This window comes from Raphanus sativus, chromosome 2 (assembly GCF_000801105.2).
Source record: "Raphanus sativus cultivar WK10039 chromosome 2, ASM80110v3, whole genome shotgun sequence".
NCBI classification, from domain to species: Eukaryota; Viridiplantae; Streptophyta; class Magnoliopsida; order Brassicales; family Brassicaceae; genus Raphanus; species Raphanus sativus.
In genome coordinates this window covers 10,854,452-10,872,601 of record NC_079512.1, presented here as the reverse complement: position 1 = coordinate 10,872,601, position 18,150 = coordinate 10,854,452, and the positions used below count along the sequence as shown (strand labels likewise).

Here is an 18,150-nt window from a genome sequence, read left to right as displayed (position 1 = left end):
TCCTCTCTTCTAAACAGTGTATTTGACTTTTAGAAGTAGATCTTTGCAAGTGGAAACACCTATCCCTTAGCCTTCTCAGAGCTTCCCACCGTTGTACGCAACCTTTTTTGCTGTAATCTTCTTCAGATCTAGGGTTTTTCCTGTTCATTCCCAGTAAATTCTTACCAGAAAGTAAGATTTTCTTTGGAAATTTCTTGGTTCTTTCGAAGATGTCATCAGCTATGGACAAGGCGCTTATGGCGTTGTCTCTGGAAGAAGAAGATGAGCCTTTTGATATGCCTGATCTACCGCAGTACAAATCAACTCAGAGAAATAATCTAAGCTTGGTCGGAAGAATCCTCAATCCTAGTGTCCAGAAGATGCACAACCTCATTCTCGACATGCCTCGCAAGTGCCAGAAGCTTGGCAAAGTCCGTGGAGTGGCTCTGTCTAATGAAAGATTCCAGTTCATCTTTGATAATGAACACGATCTCAAGGATGTTCTAGAGAAGGGTGTCCACACGTTTCATGAATGGGCTCTTGCTATCGAGAGGTGGACAGAGAACCCGCCTCCAGATTTCCTCCAGTTCATTCCTATCTGGGTACAGATAAGTAACATTCCTATCAACCACTACACCGAGCAAGCTATCATGGCTCTGGGGGACTTAGTTGGGAAAGCTATTGATGTGGCTTTTGATCCGTCGAAGGCACAAGTGCAAAAGTTCATCAGGGTCAAAATACTCTTTGATATCTCTAGGCCGCTCAAGACTTTTAAAGTGGTAAATCTTCCTCAAGGAGGCAGTACGAAGGTTTGGTATGCCTATGAAAGGATCCAGAAACGCTGCTATAACTGTTATAGGTTGACCCATGAACAAAATGCTTGTCCTTTTCCAAAGAGGCAGGACGGCCCCCCTGTAGCAGTTGCGTCTCAACCCCATGTGAAGATTCATGTCCTCGACGAGTCGGACCCTCTCTTTGGTGTCCTTGAAGAATCTCAAGTCGGGCTTAATCCAGCAACAGGGAGACCTAAAATTGCTAAAGAGGTCTTGGATGGGATGCGTCAATATCTTGTTCTGGCTTCGGGTCCTGAGCGGAAAATCAGGGAAGAGAGAGTGAAGACTTCTGTTGCAGCTGCTGAGAAAGATCTGGTGATTCAGAAACTAGCGCTCAGCCTGGAACCTGTCCCAACCATCACTTCTGATCTCAACAAGGGGAAAGGAATTGTATTTGATTATAAGGCTCATGCTAATGAAATTCCTTCTAGGCTCAAAGATGGTGGAGGCAAAAAGCTGATGGCCTCGGCAATTCAAGCTGGCTCTGTGCTAGGGATCGAGCAAGAGTACTCATCGAGCAGAACTTTATCTGACTCTGGCAATAATGAAGTCTTCTCTGCGCCTTTTATGACTGGTTCAACGGGTTTTGGCTCTGGCTCTTTTGAACCAAGTCATTCCGGGACCAAGTCTAAAAAGGTTTCTGCAAAAAGAAGACCTTATAAAGCTAGAAGAACTCAAAGCAAAACTCAAAGCAAAACTACTTCCGTTCCTATCTCTTCTCAGGCAATGTTAGTGTTTACTAAGGAGTCAGATAGCCAAGGAGAGAAACGGAAACAAGACAAGCAGCAGACCGAGAAGAGTGAAGTCGCAAAACGCGCAAAACCTGAGATGGTCCCAAGTGAGGGACCGTCCAAAGCCTAATGAGCCTTCTTTTTTGGAATTGTCAAGGATTAGGGGGTCCTCTTGAATTGACAATTCCTAGGCTCATGGAGATGCGGCGTACGTATTTCCCTGAGGTTTTGTTCTTGATGGAAACTATGCACAGTAGGAATGATGTTGTAGATATTCAGGTGTGGCTGGGTTATGACTTTGTATATACGGTGAACCCGGTTGGAAAAAGTGGGGGTCTGGCTTTATTTTGGAGAAAATGTTGTAAAGTAGAAGTCTTATCGGCGGATAAAAATGTGTTGGATGTAAATATTAAGTTTGATTCTCTTCAGTTTTACTTGTCTGGCGTTTATGGTCACCCGGTGGTTGGTGAAAGGCGCCATGTATGGGAGAGGCTACAGAGGAAAGGCATTAACAGGAAGGATTGTTGGATAATGCTTGGTGATTTTAATGACATCTTGAGTAATGATGAAAAGCTAGGAGGGCCTAGAAGAGATGAGAGATCATTCCAACTTTTGCTGAAATGCTCAGTGCTTGTGGTATGAGTGAGCTCCCTGGATCAGGTAACAGTTTTACGTGGGGAGGTAAAAGGGGTGATTTTCTAATTCGGTCAAAACTCGATCGTGCTTTTGGGAATAAGCAATGGTTTGATTTTTTCCCGGGATCGAATCAGGCTTTCTTGGAAAAGAGAGGTTCAGATCATCGCCCGGTTCTGGTCAAGCTCACTTCCTCTCAATTGTCCTACAGAGGATCTTTTAGATTCGATGAAAGAATGCTCCACAAGCCGTTGGTATGGGAAGAAGTGGAAAAAGCTTGGAATCTGCCTGACCAATGCTTTGGTTTCTCGGTGGCAGGGAGACTAAGAAGCTGTAGGAAGGCTTTGAGCAGGTGGAAGAAGCAGAATATACTGAATTCGAGATCCAGAATCAGGACCATTCAGTTTGAACTGGAGAATGAACTGAGTGTGAGAAATCCCTCCTGTCAGAAACTGCAGGATCTTAATCATCAGATGATTGTGGCGTACAAAGATGAGGAGTCTTTTTGGAAACAAAAATGTAAAAACCAGTGGGCCTTGCATGGTGATAAGAATACTAAAGTCTTTCACGCGGCTGTGAAAGAAAGGAGAGCATCTAATGGTCTTTATCAGCTGCTAGATGAGAACGGCATCAATCATACCTCAGAAGCTTCTCTGGGTCAGCTGGCTGCGGACTACTTCAGGAGACTCTTCACTTCATCTTACCAGGCGGATGAGAGGTTCTCTTTTGATGACTTCGAACCAAGAGTGTCTGAAGCTACAAATGCCTCGCTGATAAGTATTGTGACTAAAGAAGAGGTGAGAGATGCTGTTTTTTCAATCAAGGGTTCAAACACCCCAGGGCCTGACGGCATGTCTGGTTTCTTTTTCCAACAATATTGGAGCTTGATTGGGAATTAGGTGACATACGAGGTTCAGAGGTTTTTTGCCTTTGCTGTTTTTCCCAAAGAATGGAATTTGACTCACATATGTCTTATCCCAAAGAAGAAGGAAGCAGTTTGTATGGCGGATCTTAGGCCTATCAGCTTGTGCTCGGTGCTATACAAGATTGTCTCTAAAATTCTGGCTGCCCGCATTAAGCCCTTCCTTCCTGAATTGGTATCTCCAAACCAGTCGGCCTTTGTCTCCGAAAGGCTCATATCAGATAACATAATTATTGCGCATGAAGCTCTCCATGCTCTCAAGACGGTCAAACCGTTCTCAAGGACTTCATTGCCATAAAGACTGATATGTCAAAGGCGTATGATCGTGTTGAGTGGAAGTACATTCAAGATCTTCTGTTGGCTCTTGGGTTTCACCCTCATTGGGTTCGACTGGTCATGTTCTGTGTCACCTCAGTGTCCTATTCGATTCTCATAAATGGGCAAGCGCATGGTATGGTGGTGCCGATGCGTGGACTGCGTCAGGGGTAGGGATGGCAATCAAGGACATGGACCGCGGGTCTGGCCCGTAAAGGCTTGCTGCGGGGCGGGATTAGGCCTCTATTTGATAAGCCCGCAAAATTGCGGGTCTCGCGGGACGGGCTCAAAGCGGGACGGGTTCACAGCGGAATGGGCTCAAAGCGGGACGGGCAGAAAGCGGGACGGGTTAAACCGCGGGATTTTGAAAACGCGCATCCTAAATTTCCATTTCTGCTTTCACCTGAGAGAGAGAGAGAGAGAGAGAGAGAGAGAGAGAGAGAGAGAGAGAGAGAGAGAGAGGAGAGAGAGAGAGAGAGAGAGAGAGAGAGAGAGAGAGAGAGAGGAGAGAGAAGAGAGAGAGAGAGAGAGAGAGAGAGAGAGAGAGAGAGAGAGGAGAGAGAAGAGAGAGAGAGAGAGAGAGAGAGAGAGAGAGAGAGAGAGAGAGAGAGAGAGAGATTAGACATTATGGAGCTCCGTTGATGGTGGTTTCAGGGTCGATGATGCTTCTAGTCTCTAAACGCCTCTGATCTACACCGGTGGAGCTTCTTCAAGTCATCATAAATGATAATAAAAGCATTTGTTTTGTATAAGTTTAATGTATTGATCTTGTAAGAGTATGCTCGATCATGTGCAAACTGAAACTCAATTCTTATCTATGTTTGTTTTGTGCATGTAGAAACAAGCAATGTAATATTCGATGTTCCGCGGGACGGCCCGCAAAGGCCTGTATATTCTGCGGTACGGGATTGGGCAGCTAGTTTGAGGACCACATCCCGCGAGGGACAGTCCCGCCGTATACCGCCAGAAGCTGAACCCGCAGCGGTTCGGGACGGAACAGGATAGGAGAGCCCAATTGCCATTCCTAGTCAGGGGGACCCTCTTTCTCCCTTTTTATTTGTGCTGTGCTCGGAGGGTTTGACTTTTCTGGTGAACAAAGCAGCGGCTCAAGGTCTATTATCAGGAATTCAGTTCTTCCCCGAAGGACCGATCATTCATCATTTGTTGTTTGGTGACGATACACTCTTCCTTCTGAAAGCTGAGGCATCCAGTGTTGCGGTGGTGATGGAAATCCTTGGTATCTATGAAGCAGCTACGGCCCAAGCCATTAGCTTGGAGAAATCATCCGTAATCTTTGGGGCGAAAATGGAGCTGGAGTCCAGAGAGGAGGTACAGAATATTCTGGGTATTACCAGAATAGGAGGGGATGAAAAGTATTTAGGCCTGCCGGAGGCCTTCTCGGGGTCTAAAATAAAGTGTCTTAGCTTCCTGCAAGAGTCTCTTAAAGATAAACTCTCTGGCTACCAAGCAAGGCTAATGTCACAAGGAGGTAAGGAGGTGATTATCAAGTCGGTGGCGATGTCTATGTCTGTATACGCCATGTCTGTTTATCAGCTTCCGAAGTCCACAGCTGATAATATTGTCTCTGCGCTGTCCAATTTCTGGTGGAACTCGGACCAGGAGAAAAAGAAAATCCACTGGGTTAGCTGGGATAAAATGTGCCTTCCAAAACATCTTGGAGGTGTAGGTTTCAAAGATATCAAAATATTTAATCAGACCCTTCTAGCCAAGCAAGCGTGGAGACTGCTGCAGTTCCCTGATTCCCTTATTGCCAAGATTATCAAAAGCAGATATTACCCTCACTGTGCTTTCCTTGACGCTACTCTGGGCCCTTCACCATCGTTTGTTTGGAGAAGTATTCTTTTTGGAAGGGAGCTTTTGGTAAAGGGGATAAGGAACATGGTTGGTAATGGTGAATCCATTAAGGTTTGGACAAAACGATGGCTCTATGATGGCCAGAGGAGAGCTCCTCTGATGAAAAACACATTCGTTGACCTTGAGCTTAAAGTATCAGACATTCTGGATCAGAGAGCTAAATGGTGGGATATAGATAAGATCAACGATCTCTTCTATCCGGAAGATGTCGAACGTATCATCAAGATGAAGCCGGTGGTAGAGGATGAAGACTTTTGGTGTTGGGTTCATAACAAAATGGGAAGTACTCTGTCAGATCGGGCTACTGGTTGGGATGCCAAATCTATAGGAAAGACTCCTATCAAGAAGCTGGAAGGCTACCATCTCTTAACTTGTTAAAAGAGAGCATCTGGAAGTTGAAAACATCAAGTAAAATTAAAGTTTTCTTGTGGAAAGCTCTCTCGGATGGTCTCCCTGTGGTTGATAACTTGCTCCAGAGAGGAATCAAGGTGGACTCACGATGTCAGGTTTGTGGTCTAGAAGGAGAATCCATAAACCATGTCCTGTTTGCTGCGCTTTTGCGCGCCACGCTTGGGCGCTTTCAGGTTCGCCACACCCGGTTAATGGGTTCTCTTCAACCTCAGTTTACCAGAATATCTTCTATGTTCTGGAGATGCAAAGTAAAAAGGAAGTGCCTAAAGAGATTTCTCAATCTCTGCCTTGGTTGTTGTGGTTGTTATGGACGAACCGAAATAAGCTTAACTTTGAAGGATATGTTATGGATGTGATGAAACTAGTGGAAACAAGCAAGAAAGAGGCTAAGGAATGGATAACGGCGCAGGCCATTGAGAATGAAGAGCCCCTGCTGACGGGACGGTCACTTGCAGAAAATACAAACCGATGGCAAAAACCGATTTCTCCTTGGTTGAAATGCAATATAGGGCATTCTTGGAACAAAAACACAGGGGAAGTTGGGTCAGCGTGGGTCCTAAGAAATGGTGAAGGCTCTGTTTTGCTTCACAGCCGTAAATCAACTTCCGGAATTATGGATGGAATGGAAGCAAAAATTGTCTCTTGGCTTTGGGCTATTGAGAGTATGGTTAGCTTAAAGATCCCTAGAGTGGCTTTTGAGGGACAAGAAGCGGATATAGTGGGAATGATTCAGAGACCTATTGCTTGGCCATCCTTCAGATTTATATCTTCATCTCTCTCTGTGTTAATACAACAGGTTCCCTCCTGGAAAGTTAACAGAGTGGATAGAGGCTGCAACAGAGGTGCTTACTTGATTGCTAGAAGTGTTACCAATGAGGATCGACGACAATCTTATGTTGCTGCAGGTCAACCCTTTTGGCTCCGAGGTTTATTCATCTCAGAGAGCAGAACCATGTAATTTTTTGAGTTTCTCTTGGTTATTTGTTGACCTTGATTGTTGTCGATCCTTAGGTTAGGATCTTGGTATTGGGGTTGTGTTTGTTCCCCCTGTGATCATGGTTGTAAATTATAACTCTTATGGTTTGAATGCAAGTATAATTCAGTGAAAAAAAAGAAAAAAAAAGTCACATAAAATAATTGTTGGACCATGATTTGGTACAAATCATTCCCGCTACAATTATATGTAATATATGTAATTGTCGGACCGTAATTCGTCATCGAGTCTCATGTTATAACTAAACGTCAAAGACGAAGTCAAAAGTTAGTTATCGACCTCACCGTATCTCGGACTCACATGTGCATAAGAAGAGGTCAAAGACTGAATTTAAGGAAGCTCGTGCAACCAACTTACGGATTTGGCGGAGACTAATGGCTTCTATAAAAGACAAATCATTACTCTTGTAAAAGGGAGATCTCTCACACAAACAAAACCAGAAAGGAAACCATTAAATATTCTTTTAGTCACAAAAAGTCAAAGTCACCGCTTGGTAAAGTGATGTTAACGAGAGCTCGCTAAGCTCGAGCTAGAAGGGAAAACAACGTCTCCATCCTTCAATAGGAAGAAGAGCACAAGGTTCCAAAAGGACTATAATCATTATAATGATTTAACGATGTGTTAAGTCAGAGGAAGAAGAGTTATTCCGTCATGTTTAACTCGTCCCGAGCAACAACACCGATCCGGAGGGACTTTACCCTTCACGATCACACATGTTTCCGTGTCAATCAAGAACAATGGCTGTTCACAAGAAATCTGATCTTACGAGATAGTGATCAGCCAATCCGAGGTCTCTAACTCCATATTCTTGTTCATAAACAAAGTCTAGCCCAAGACAAAGACCGACAAACCCGACCTCTCATTCGAGGTCGCAACCGAGAAGCCCAACGTCTCTCTTAAGGCCGACGAAACCGACGTCTCTAAAGAGACGACAACCGAACTACGTTTAGACTTCATCCCATGACGGGTACGTTGGCAGCTCGATCCCGAGTTCAGTCACGATCTTCCTTCTCCCTATATCTCTATGATATTCGACCTCTCGAATATAGTTTATTTTTGTCAACTCATACCAGACTACATCGTTGTGTTCTGAGGATATCGTTGTCCATATTCTTTTTTTTCCCCAGTTTACATCTCAAACACAATCAAACTAGGTGTTTTCCTGCACCATGTGCAGTAAAAGAATTTTAAAATATTTTTTAATAGATAAATATAAATTATATTAATTTTTTTATTAATATTATAAATTTTCTTTTTTCTTATCAATATTTTCATATAAATTTGATTTAACGGAACATTAAAATTAAGATAAAAACAATTTTGTTTATTTTGAATTATATTTAAGAATGTGCATGTATATATTTAAAATTATAATCTTAGGTAGATTTTTCTATCTATATATTTTAATTAAATATATTAAATAAATATGTAAAATTGCACAATTGTCAAAAATTAAAATTAAACAATATTTATAAAATTTGTAGATAAATATAACAAACTAATGATTTTACGATTTAATTTGATTTTATGATTTAATTTTTATAATTTCCAAAAATATGTATATATTTTTGAAATATTTTTAATTTAAATGATATTTCGAAATTTGAAATGCCATAATTGAATATATTTGTTTTAATGATGATTTATGAATTATTACAATATTTTTTAAAAAAATCAAAATATAAATCGACAATAAATGTAATATATGAGTTATTACCATATTTTAAAAATTTACCAAAAATATAATATAATATTAAATATAATTTTCCATGTCATAGTAATATATAAGACATGTCATCAATTTTAGTAGTCATGTCATAATTATTAATATATGTGTTTTCCTGCAGCATGTGTAGTGATGAATTTTTAAAAGTTAAATTTTATATTTTAAACTGTAATTTATTAATATTATATTTTATTATTTTGACCAATAATTAATATAAATATCATTGATTAAGCATAAAATTAATAGAATTTTTTTTTAAATTATATTTAAGAATATATATGTATATATATAAAGTTAAAATCTTAGATAAAAAATTATTTATTTCATTTGGTTAAATGTATTAAATCAACTTGTACAAAATTACTAAAAATCATATAAAATTGTATAGTTATAAAAAATTAAAACTAAATAATATGTATATAATTTGTAGATATCTAAAAGAAACTAATGATGTTACGATTTTTTTTTTTTAAATTCAGAAAATTTAGAAAATTTTAGATAATAAAAATTTTATAATTATAAAAGTAAAATTATATAATATTTCGAAATTCAAAATGTCATATTTGAATATATTTATTTTAGTGATGATTTATGAGTTATTACCATATTCTACAAAGTTTACCAAAAATATAAATCAATATTAAATGTAATATATGAGTTATTACCATATTCTAAAAAGATTTCCAAAAATATATATCAGCATTAAATGTAATTGTCCATGTCATATTTAACGATATGACATGTCATCAATCTTAATAGCCACGTTACAATTTTTTTGTGAAAACGATTGTAGAGAAGACATGTGGCAAATCACTTCGCAAATAATGTCTAGGGGATACATAGTGTAGATTTTAGGATCTACAATAATCATTTATCTTACAATTATTCATATAAATAATAAATACAATAATTTTATTATATATTATCATAAAATTTTGATCTATAAAAAATTAAAATATATTTGTGCGGATATACAAGGCATATCCTAAAAAGTATGAATAATATCATTGATGGTTTACAAGACAAAATAAAATTATTCAATATAAACTATAAATTTTTGTGTTTAGAAATATCATATTAAAAATTATTCAGGTAAGTTTGAAAAATATATATTATCACTTATACAAATGAATATTTATTACAAATTTAGATTACTTTTCTAGCTAATTAAAATTTTCAAAAAATCTACTTTTTTGAAATATTTCTAACCAAGTTTAAATCCATATATTCAGTATTTTTATAATTTTTAGTATAACAATAGTATTTAGAAAGTTAACCAAGAAGAAATTAAAATTAAACATTATACTCATTGTAAATCATGTATAACATTTAGTACAAACAAAGATAAAAATGAAAATTGACATCCACTCGGTCGAGCGGGTCAAAATCTAGTTTATAACTAAAAATACTATCTAAACATTTTAAAACGTGCCAAAATCTATATTGACTGTAATAGAAGTTAGTCAACCGTTAAAATATAAAACTATGTCATTTTGGTTCAATCTTTAAAAAAAAGTTCATATTGGGATTCGAACCGGTGCATTGATATATTTTTGAAGGGTCACTCTAATCACTAGACTAAAGTAAATGTTTGATATATAATTACAAATTTGAAACTATTTAAACTACTATACTTCTTCATTTTCTCCAATTAAAACTTTGGTGATAATTGTTTCTGATTTTTATAAATACATTAACATGTTTTTAATTATCTTATCTTTAATATACTTATATTATACTAAAACATAAATAATAAAATATTTTAAATTATACAAAATTAAATATAATTTTGAAACCATTTATAAAGTTTTCTTATATAAATTATTTTTATTTTTATTTTAAATTTGAATGGAAATTTTAATTTTAAAAAATTAATATAATATATAAGAAAATTTTATATATAGTTTCAAAATTTTAAGTTTATTTAATTTTGTATAATTTAAAATATTTATCATTTATATTTTAGTATAACATGAGTATATTAAATATATGATAATTAAAAACACATGTTTAATGTATTTATAAAAATCAGAAACAATTATCACCAAATTTTTAGTTGTAGAAGATGAAGAAATATAGCAGTATATATAATTTCAATTTTGTAATTATATATCAAATATTTAATTTAGTCCAGTGGTTAGAGTGATCCTTCTAAAAGATATCAATGCACATGTTCAAATCTTGGTATGAGTTTTTTAAAAAAATTAAACCAAAACGACGTCGTTTTATTTATTAATGGTTGACTAACTTATGTTACTGTAAATAGAGATTTTAGCATGTTATAAAAAGTCTACGTAGTATTTTTAAATTATAAATGAATTGAAGTCGTATTCAGCACTGATCATTTGTTCAGATAGTATTTGGCACGATCAAAATTGTTTGGTTCGAAATAAGCCATTTTCCCTCATTGATTATGTAGAGAAATCTTGCGAGCTTTGAATGATGCTCTAGGGAATAGGGGTGGGCACTTTTCCTGATATCCGAAGCCGCACTCGAACCCGACCCGAAAAACCCGAACCGAAATCCGAACAGAAGCAGTAAAATATCCGAACGGGTATTAAGTTATGAGAAATTGGATATCCAAACTCGAACGGGTAATAACCGAACCCGAATGGATATCCGAAGATAAACGAATATATGTATATTTACCCTTATATTTCTAGTTTACATCTCTCATTTTATTTAAATATTTATATTGATGTTACACATACTTTAAGATCATATAGTATATATATAATTATGGAAAATATAATTTTATATTCATTTAAAATGCATGTTAAACTTTTTGTTTCATGTATTAACAAAAGTTACATCTAAAGTTTAAAAAAAACAGCCAAACTAATATATTTATTTTTGAAATGTTATCTTCAAATCTATTAATCATTCAATCTATAAAAAATATTTTAAAAAACAGTTAAGTGAAATCTATATTTTTAAATACAAAAAACTTAAAAAATGATTTTTTGTCTTTTAAAATCTAAATATCCGAACCCAATCCGAAATAATCGAACTCAAACTAAAAATAACCAAACCCAACCCGAAGTATAGAAATACCCGAACGAGTTCTATATCCCTATACCGAAATACCCAAAAATCTGAAATGCCCGATCCGAACCTGAACGGGTATCCGAACGCCCACCCCTACTAGAAAACATGTTTTGAGATAAGTATCATGCAGGTTGTTGGGCTGCATAGACTTGTACATGTTTTGAGATAAGTATCATGTGGGTGTTGGGCTACATATACTTGTTTAACTCATTTTCATTGGGTCTAAATCCATAAGTCCATCAGTGTTAGGTTTCTAGGACACAAAATGCTTCTATATATATTTCTTCCTTCATCTAACATTGAATTTAACAGTATGAGAATAATTTGAATTTGTAGCAATTTGTAGACAGAAAGCTGAACTCATCCTTCCATTAATAAAATGAAAAATTTACCCCTAGAGGCACTTTTTGTGTTTCTAATTACAAGAAAGAACACAATTCACTTGCCACACACTTTAGTGGTGTTGATTGTCATATATGCCCTCCAACAGCATATTCTTATCGCTACTTTCATTGCTTTTTCAACCAAAATATTTTGGTTTATTGATTAATTGTTTAAAGTTTAAAACAAAAAGTAGGAGCAAATCACCCAAGTAGAGGTTGTGGTACTTATGGATGTGGATACAAGTGTTTAATTATTTATCAACTTTGTAAAACATAATTAAATCATTTTTTGATTATAAAACTCATTTTATCCACAACTTTCTATCCACGATTCTAACATCCACAATTCGTATCGTAACTTTTTCATTCACGTTTTCTACCACTTAACTTTTATTTAATTTTAAAAATATATCAAAATAGATGTTAAAACTTAAAACAAAGAAATAAAAAGTTACCATTTTTTTAGAGAAACCATATTTGTTGATGTATTTTAAAATTTGAAATACAAACAAATAAAAATAATGAGGGTGAATGAATAATATTAAAATACAGAAAAAGTTTAACACAAACAACTAAACTACTTTAACTAAGCGATCACTATTTTTAGTTACACCAAGGAGAGACTACGTAAAACAAACACCCCAGGGGCAAAACCGACTCAAATAAGCCTCAGGAACATGAAAAGTACATTTCAGAAAATAAGTTTTTTTGTGTAATGAAAGATGAGAAAGTGTCTAATAATGTAATCAACTCGAATTTCAATAAGTCCCTTCTAAACAATTGAAAAAAAATATTTAATATATGCAAGATTACAAACAAATATTAATCATTTCTCCGAAATAATTATCTTATTTCTTGATTTCCAAATGAATTCTCAATTAGTTTAATAATTTCTCCTCCGACTAAGATGTATTAACTCAAATTGTTTCTTATTAATGTTTTCATTTGAAATTTTTAAGTATTATATCTTTCTGAAATTTGTTTGTACATTATATTCATTGTTAATAAATAAATATTCAAAATCACTCAGTATTCTCTTTTTAAATATACAAAATATTTTTTTACTTGATTAATTTTTAATTATGTGTTTTCTGTTTTTGAAATTTTAACTTTCTTATTAAAGTATACTTTTCGGATAACAACACAATATATATAAGATTTATTATTATATTTTAAAATATATATTTAGATTTTGGATATTCTTATTATTATTAATAATTTTAATCACTTATCTGATCATATAGATTTTAAGTTCGTTTTTATTTTTGACTAATTTATATAATTTATTCATTAAAGGTATAATCGATATTAACCACTCTAACTTTTAACTTGAGAGTTTCGTTGTGAAAAATCACTTCGTAAATAATAATATAGATAGATAGATAGAACAATTTCTATCTGATATATTCTTAAATTATAGTGCTTATATCTAATATATAACTACAGATATTCTGGTATTAAATAAAATTTGAACTTTAAATTAATATTATGTTTTAAAAGATATTTCAATATATTTAACATCTCAAATTAAATTATAACTAAAATTAAAATTATATGTTCAAAATATTTACGTATTGACATTATCGTCTAACATAAACATTGGTTTTTAATTTAAAACAAAAACCATAAAGATCATATTTTGTAAACAACTTTGTAATATTTAGACAACTATTTTAAAACGGGTTAATAGTTTTTTTTTTTTGATCGAAAACGGGTTAATAGTTTTTTCAACAAAATACAATCAAAATATAGTTCCATTTAAGGATTTATTAACAACATAAATTACATAATCTGTGACAGAAAAAAAAATGTAAAACTGCAAATACTACTATCAATCAGTTTATTCTTTTCACGAATGGGCTTTCATCAGTTCTCGTCATAGTATCGTTGCAGGATCTGGGTTCTCACAGATACTGGGATGGCTACATTGTGCACAGTATCACTCCAAGTCAATGTTCCAAAGAAGTAGCCCGTGTTTACTCTGTGTGTGGTCGTGACTCGAACCGTGAAAGATAACTTTGTAACAGTAGAATTAAACACAAGTGTCATTGGTCTAACAGTCACATTAACTCCCATTGGAGGATCAATCATGACTTTGTAAACTGAATTGAGAGGTCCAACATTAGTGACTGTTCTTGTGAGAGTGACTTCATCTCTAAGGTTTGGGATTGTGATGGAAGGCAAGTTGAGATCAAGAACCGAAGGCTTGGGATTAGGACAGACGGTTGCTTTTCCGAGGACACGGGATATGGACATGTCACTGTAATCAGCAGCGCACAAGTACAAGACGTAGTCATGTGTGGCCATGTCGTATACGAGACCTGGTTTTGCAGCTTTCTCTGGGTTCACGAGGCCTCCTCCGTAATCAAACGGATCAGCTAGCTTGCGGCTTGACCCATCTGCGAAGATTGGCTCACCTGATGGATCAGTTTTCCAAGCTGCAAAGCAAAAGAAATATGTTTCTCAGTATCAATAACTTTTTGAAAATGTTACTCGTCAAAGTAAAAATTATACTCTCTCTCTCTTTCAGTATATATATGATGTTTTAGAAGGATTATTTTGTTTCAATTTACATGAAGTTTTGAGATTTTAAGATTAATTTTAACTTCATTGGAAACTATTCAATCAATTGGATTTTACTGTTTTTTAATAATTAGTTAACTGATTTTAAAATTATATATTTAAATACATTTTTTAGAGAAATATAATTTTCTTAATTTTCTTGCAATAAAGCAAAACATCAAATATTATGGAACTGAAGAAGTAATAAATGTAAGAAGTAAGAACCTGTGGTGACAATAGCTGACTTGATAGCAGAAGGAGACCAGTGAGGATGTAATGATTTGAGGAGCACTACAATTCCTGAAACTATAGGAGTAGCCATTGATGTCCCAGACTTCATAGAGAATCCATTGACACTGAAAGAATCATTAAGGGAAGTAGCTGCAAGTATGTTCACACCAGGTGCTGCTATATCCGGCTGCATCAAAACATACAAAGTCAGGTACTCTTAGGAGACTGGACAAGTAAGAAAAGAGCTGATATTATACCTTAAGAATCGCTGGCGATATTGAATTGGGTCCTCTTGATGAGAAAGTTGCTACCTTTGTAGCCACAGGTCGTGCAACCAGGGTTCTCGAAGCCCCTATCTTTACAATGGGAGATCTGGCGAGAGAAAAATAATAAAATATTAATGGTAATTCATATTTGGATGCATGAAAGTTTTGGTCAACTTGAAGATGAATGATACCTTGTGGAGCGTATGTAGAACAGAATGTCGGTTCCAAGCTCGAAGTCTACCGCAACACTTGGAAAGTTACGAGATGGAATAAGCAAGTGTGTAGGATTTCTTGCAATAATTACCCCAAGACCTCCAGCGTTTCTTACTGCTACTATAGCATCCACCGCAGGGGTGACACTTGTTTCTCTTGTGAAACATAACACAACTTTTCCTTCCATTGTGTTGTTGGGATTCGTAGAGAGCTTCTGGCAATCACTGCATGTTGACAGGCATCAATCATCATGTCCTAAGACGCAAAACTCGTGGGCATAATTTTTAAACAATCAATGATCACAACATGCAGTAAGTAATTCAATGTTACCCTGACTGTGGGTAAACTAGTTCGGAAAAGCCGAGTTCTGGACCGACAAAGATTGCTTGACCCTGAATTAAACAAACACAAAATCATCAGAACAAGGGAGTTAGAACTTAACAAAATTTAATTTTTAATAGCTATATAGGTATTATACCAGTATTGTTATATTGTTTCCAAGTGTAATGGCTGTGGGGAAGGAACGGTCTAGAGTTGTTGCAGCAACCGTCAAGATCCAAGGAGCTACGTTCGCAATAGTCTGAGCCGAGGGACCGTCATTACCAGCTGCAGCAACAACAGGAATTCCTTTTGCAACCGCATGGAATGCTCCCACAGAAGTCAGTTCCCTCACATCAGTCTCTGAATACAAAGGAACCTTGGATCCTAAAGAGAGTGACAAAACATCAACACCATCATGTATAGCTTCGTCTATTGCTTTTAAGACATCAGCTCCTGAACAAGACCCTGACTGAAGCCAGCAAGCCTTGTAAATAGCTAAACGTACACCGGGCGCACCGCCTCTCTCGGTTCCTCTTCCAAGGCCTAGGTAGCTTACATCAGGCAGAAAAGAACCGCCGATGGTTGAGGAGACGTGCGTGCCATGACCGTTAAAGTCTCTTGGGGATGCGTACTCAGGGTTCTGTGTTCTGTCAATGTCTCCGATTTCGGCAACAAGGCCATCAACAAAGTATTTTGCTCCTATCAGCTTTCTGTTGCAATGAATCGAACCGTTGAAGAGTTCTCCAGATTCACAGCTTCCTTTCCAACGACTCGGTATAGGTCCGTAGCCTTTGTCATTATACATTTCAGACTCCGGCCATACTCCTGTATTTGATGCTATTTTATAAATAAACATATATTTTGAGAGAATTAAAACACATTTCTCCATAGACACAAACCTGTATCGATGACTCCAACAATGATCTTCCGCCCCATGTCGGCCTTATGTAAGAGACTCTTTGAAGTACCCGGAGACAGACCCAAGTAATCCCAAGTCCTAGTTGTTGTCAGTTCGTACAATGTATTTGGTATGACATGAACAACCTCAGGCAGTTCTGTTCTCAAAAATACAGTTTGATTTGTTCAGACAAATAAGTACTTGGATTACTTGAAGTCAAGAAACCTAAGAAGAGTTACCTGAAAGTTGTTGGGCTTGGGATTCTGTTAGCTTCGCAGCAAATCCTGAGAAGCCGTGTCGATAACTATACACTATTGAATCGTGGACAGACTCTTTGCTGAAACATAACAATCAAGTAAGTAAATTATGCGATAATTCTATAAATAAATATATATATCAATATTATGTACCTATGTCTTCAAAAAATTCTATGTAGATGTACTAAATCTTACCTTCCAAGAAGTGACCATAACATCTGATGGTGAGATTCGGTGACAGACGCAGGATCATCATGTTCCTTCTCTCCCAAGTAAACTACGTACACCTATTTGATCAGAAAGAAACAACAGCACTTCATGTCAGATATGTTCACGTTTCCTAATAAAAGTTATTTCCATTAATGTCAAATACCTTTCTCTCAGCAGCATCTCCTACAACGAAAGTGCTCTGAGCATTCATAACAAGAGTCAGAATTATCGCTACAAGAATTGTGGTTTGGCCCATCTTTTCTCTCGAGAAAGGAGATATGTGATAATTCTATGTTGGGGATTGTTGCTGAAGCAAAGACTTTTATATAAGATGTCATGCTCCGTTAGATTTCTCTGTTTTCGTTAGTTGGTCCCAGTTTTCGAGTTTTCAAACATTATTCAGACCTTGAATTTTTAAGTATTAAACAACCCTGATTAGGTCGCTGCTGAGATTAGACTTGATCAGATTCAGAAAAGTAGAGTAGTTTGTTTTTGACCAAGTAACCACAACCATATGACATTAAATATTAAGCCACTATGAGTAGTTCTCTATACAGAGATCAGAACTGCTCAGATTAAGAACAATATAGTACTTTCTTCTAGGTTGCAAGGAAGTTTCATCGGACGTCCGCTTCCCGAACCTAGTAGAAGCTTACGGAATCTCGATTCCAAAATACTTTTAAAATATTCTCTTAAAAAACATGTTAAAAGCTTACGATTCCATTTTAGAATCACGCTTCCGTTTCTTAAAAGAAAAAACATACAATGTCATAAATCAATAAAAATATAAAATCATAGTTTTAATTTATATAAAATCAAAATTATAATAGTAATGAAATAGAGAAAATAGAAATATACAAATATTAAACTAATACTAGAAATTATCTTTATGCACTGAAAATTTTATTAAAAGATATATCATATATTCAAATATTCAAATATATTGTTAAAATTATTTATAAAGTGTAAAAAAATAATTAATACAATAATTTATTTTAAACTTAATTTATGTGTATTTTCACAGTTTTGGCATGCAATCATTTCAAAATTATTATAAACGAATAAATATTTTATTTAAAATTTTAATCATATAATTTTTAGTTCTTTTTATAAAATTATCTTTTATATATATATACACGCTTACAATACGTATCCGCTTCTTAATTTTTTCAAAAATCCCGCTTCCACGTTTTCATACGCTTCCGTTTCCACGTATCCGCTTCCGTTTCCATGTAACATAGACTTTCTTAACTCATTTATTACACATTATACCTATTTCAAATATAAGCAACTACGAATAGATATCCATCGAGACGAGAACTTGTCGAATTCAGATATATCA

General features: G+C 35.4%; 3 protein-coding genes across 3 annotated transcripts; 2 read left to right on the top strand and 1 right to left on the bottom strand.

Annotated features, from left to right (window-relative positions):
* Positions 1-209: 209 nt before the first annotated feature.
* On the top strand, positions 210-1,673 carry LOC108834279 (uncharacterized). Its single transcript, XM_018607623.1, has one exon. The coding sequence runs from the start codon at positions 210-212 to the stop codon at positions 1,671-1,673; it is 1,464 nt and encodes a 487-aa protein (XP_018463125.1).
* Positions 1,674-1,738: 65 nt separating this feature from the next.
* LOC108834268 (uncharacterized) lies at positions 1,739-3,396 on the top strand. The gene is made up of 3 exons (XM_018607611.2): positions 1,739-2,179; positions 2,314-2,973; positions 3,076-3,396. The coding sequence occupies exons 1-3, from the start codon at positions 1,739-1,741 to the stop codon at positions 3,394-3,396; spliced, it is 1,422 nt and encodes a 473-aa protein (XP_018463113.2).
* A 10,169-nt stretch (positions 3,397-13,565) lies between these two features.
* LOC108840063 (subtilisin-like protease SBT3.10) lies at positions 13,566-17,079 on the bottom strand. The gene is made up of 10 exons (XM_018612882.2): positions 16,972-17,079; positions 16,794-16,885; positions 16,581-16,678; positions 16,343-16,498; positions 15,601-16,268; positions 15,453-15,514; positions 15,101-15,346; positions 14,901-15,015; positions 14,638-14,830; positions 13,566-14,288 (listed from the first exon to the last, which is right to left on the bottom strand). The coding sequence occupies exons 1-10, from the start codon at positions 17,062-17,064 to the stop codon at positions 13,717-13,719; spliced, it is 2,295 nt and encodes a 764-aa protein (XP_018468384.2). The 5' UTR covers positions 17,065-17,079; the 3' UTR covers positions 13,566-13,716.
* Positions 17,080-18,150: the final 1,071 nt, after the last annotated feature.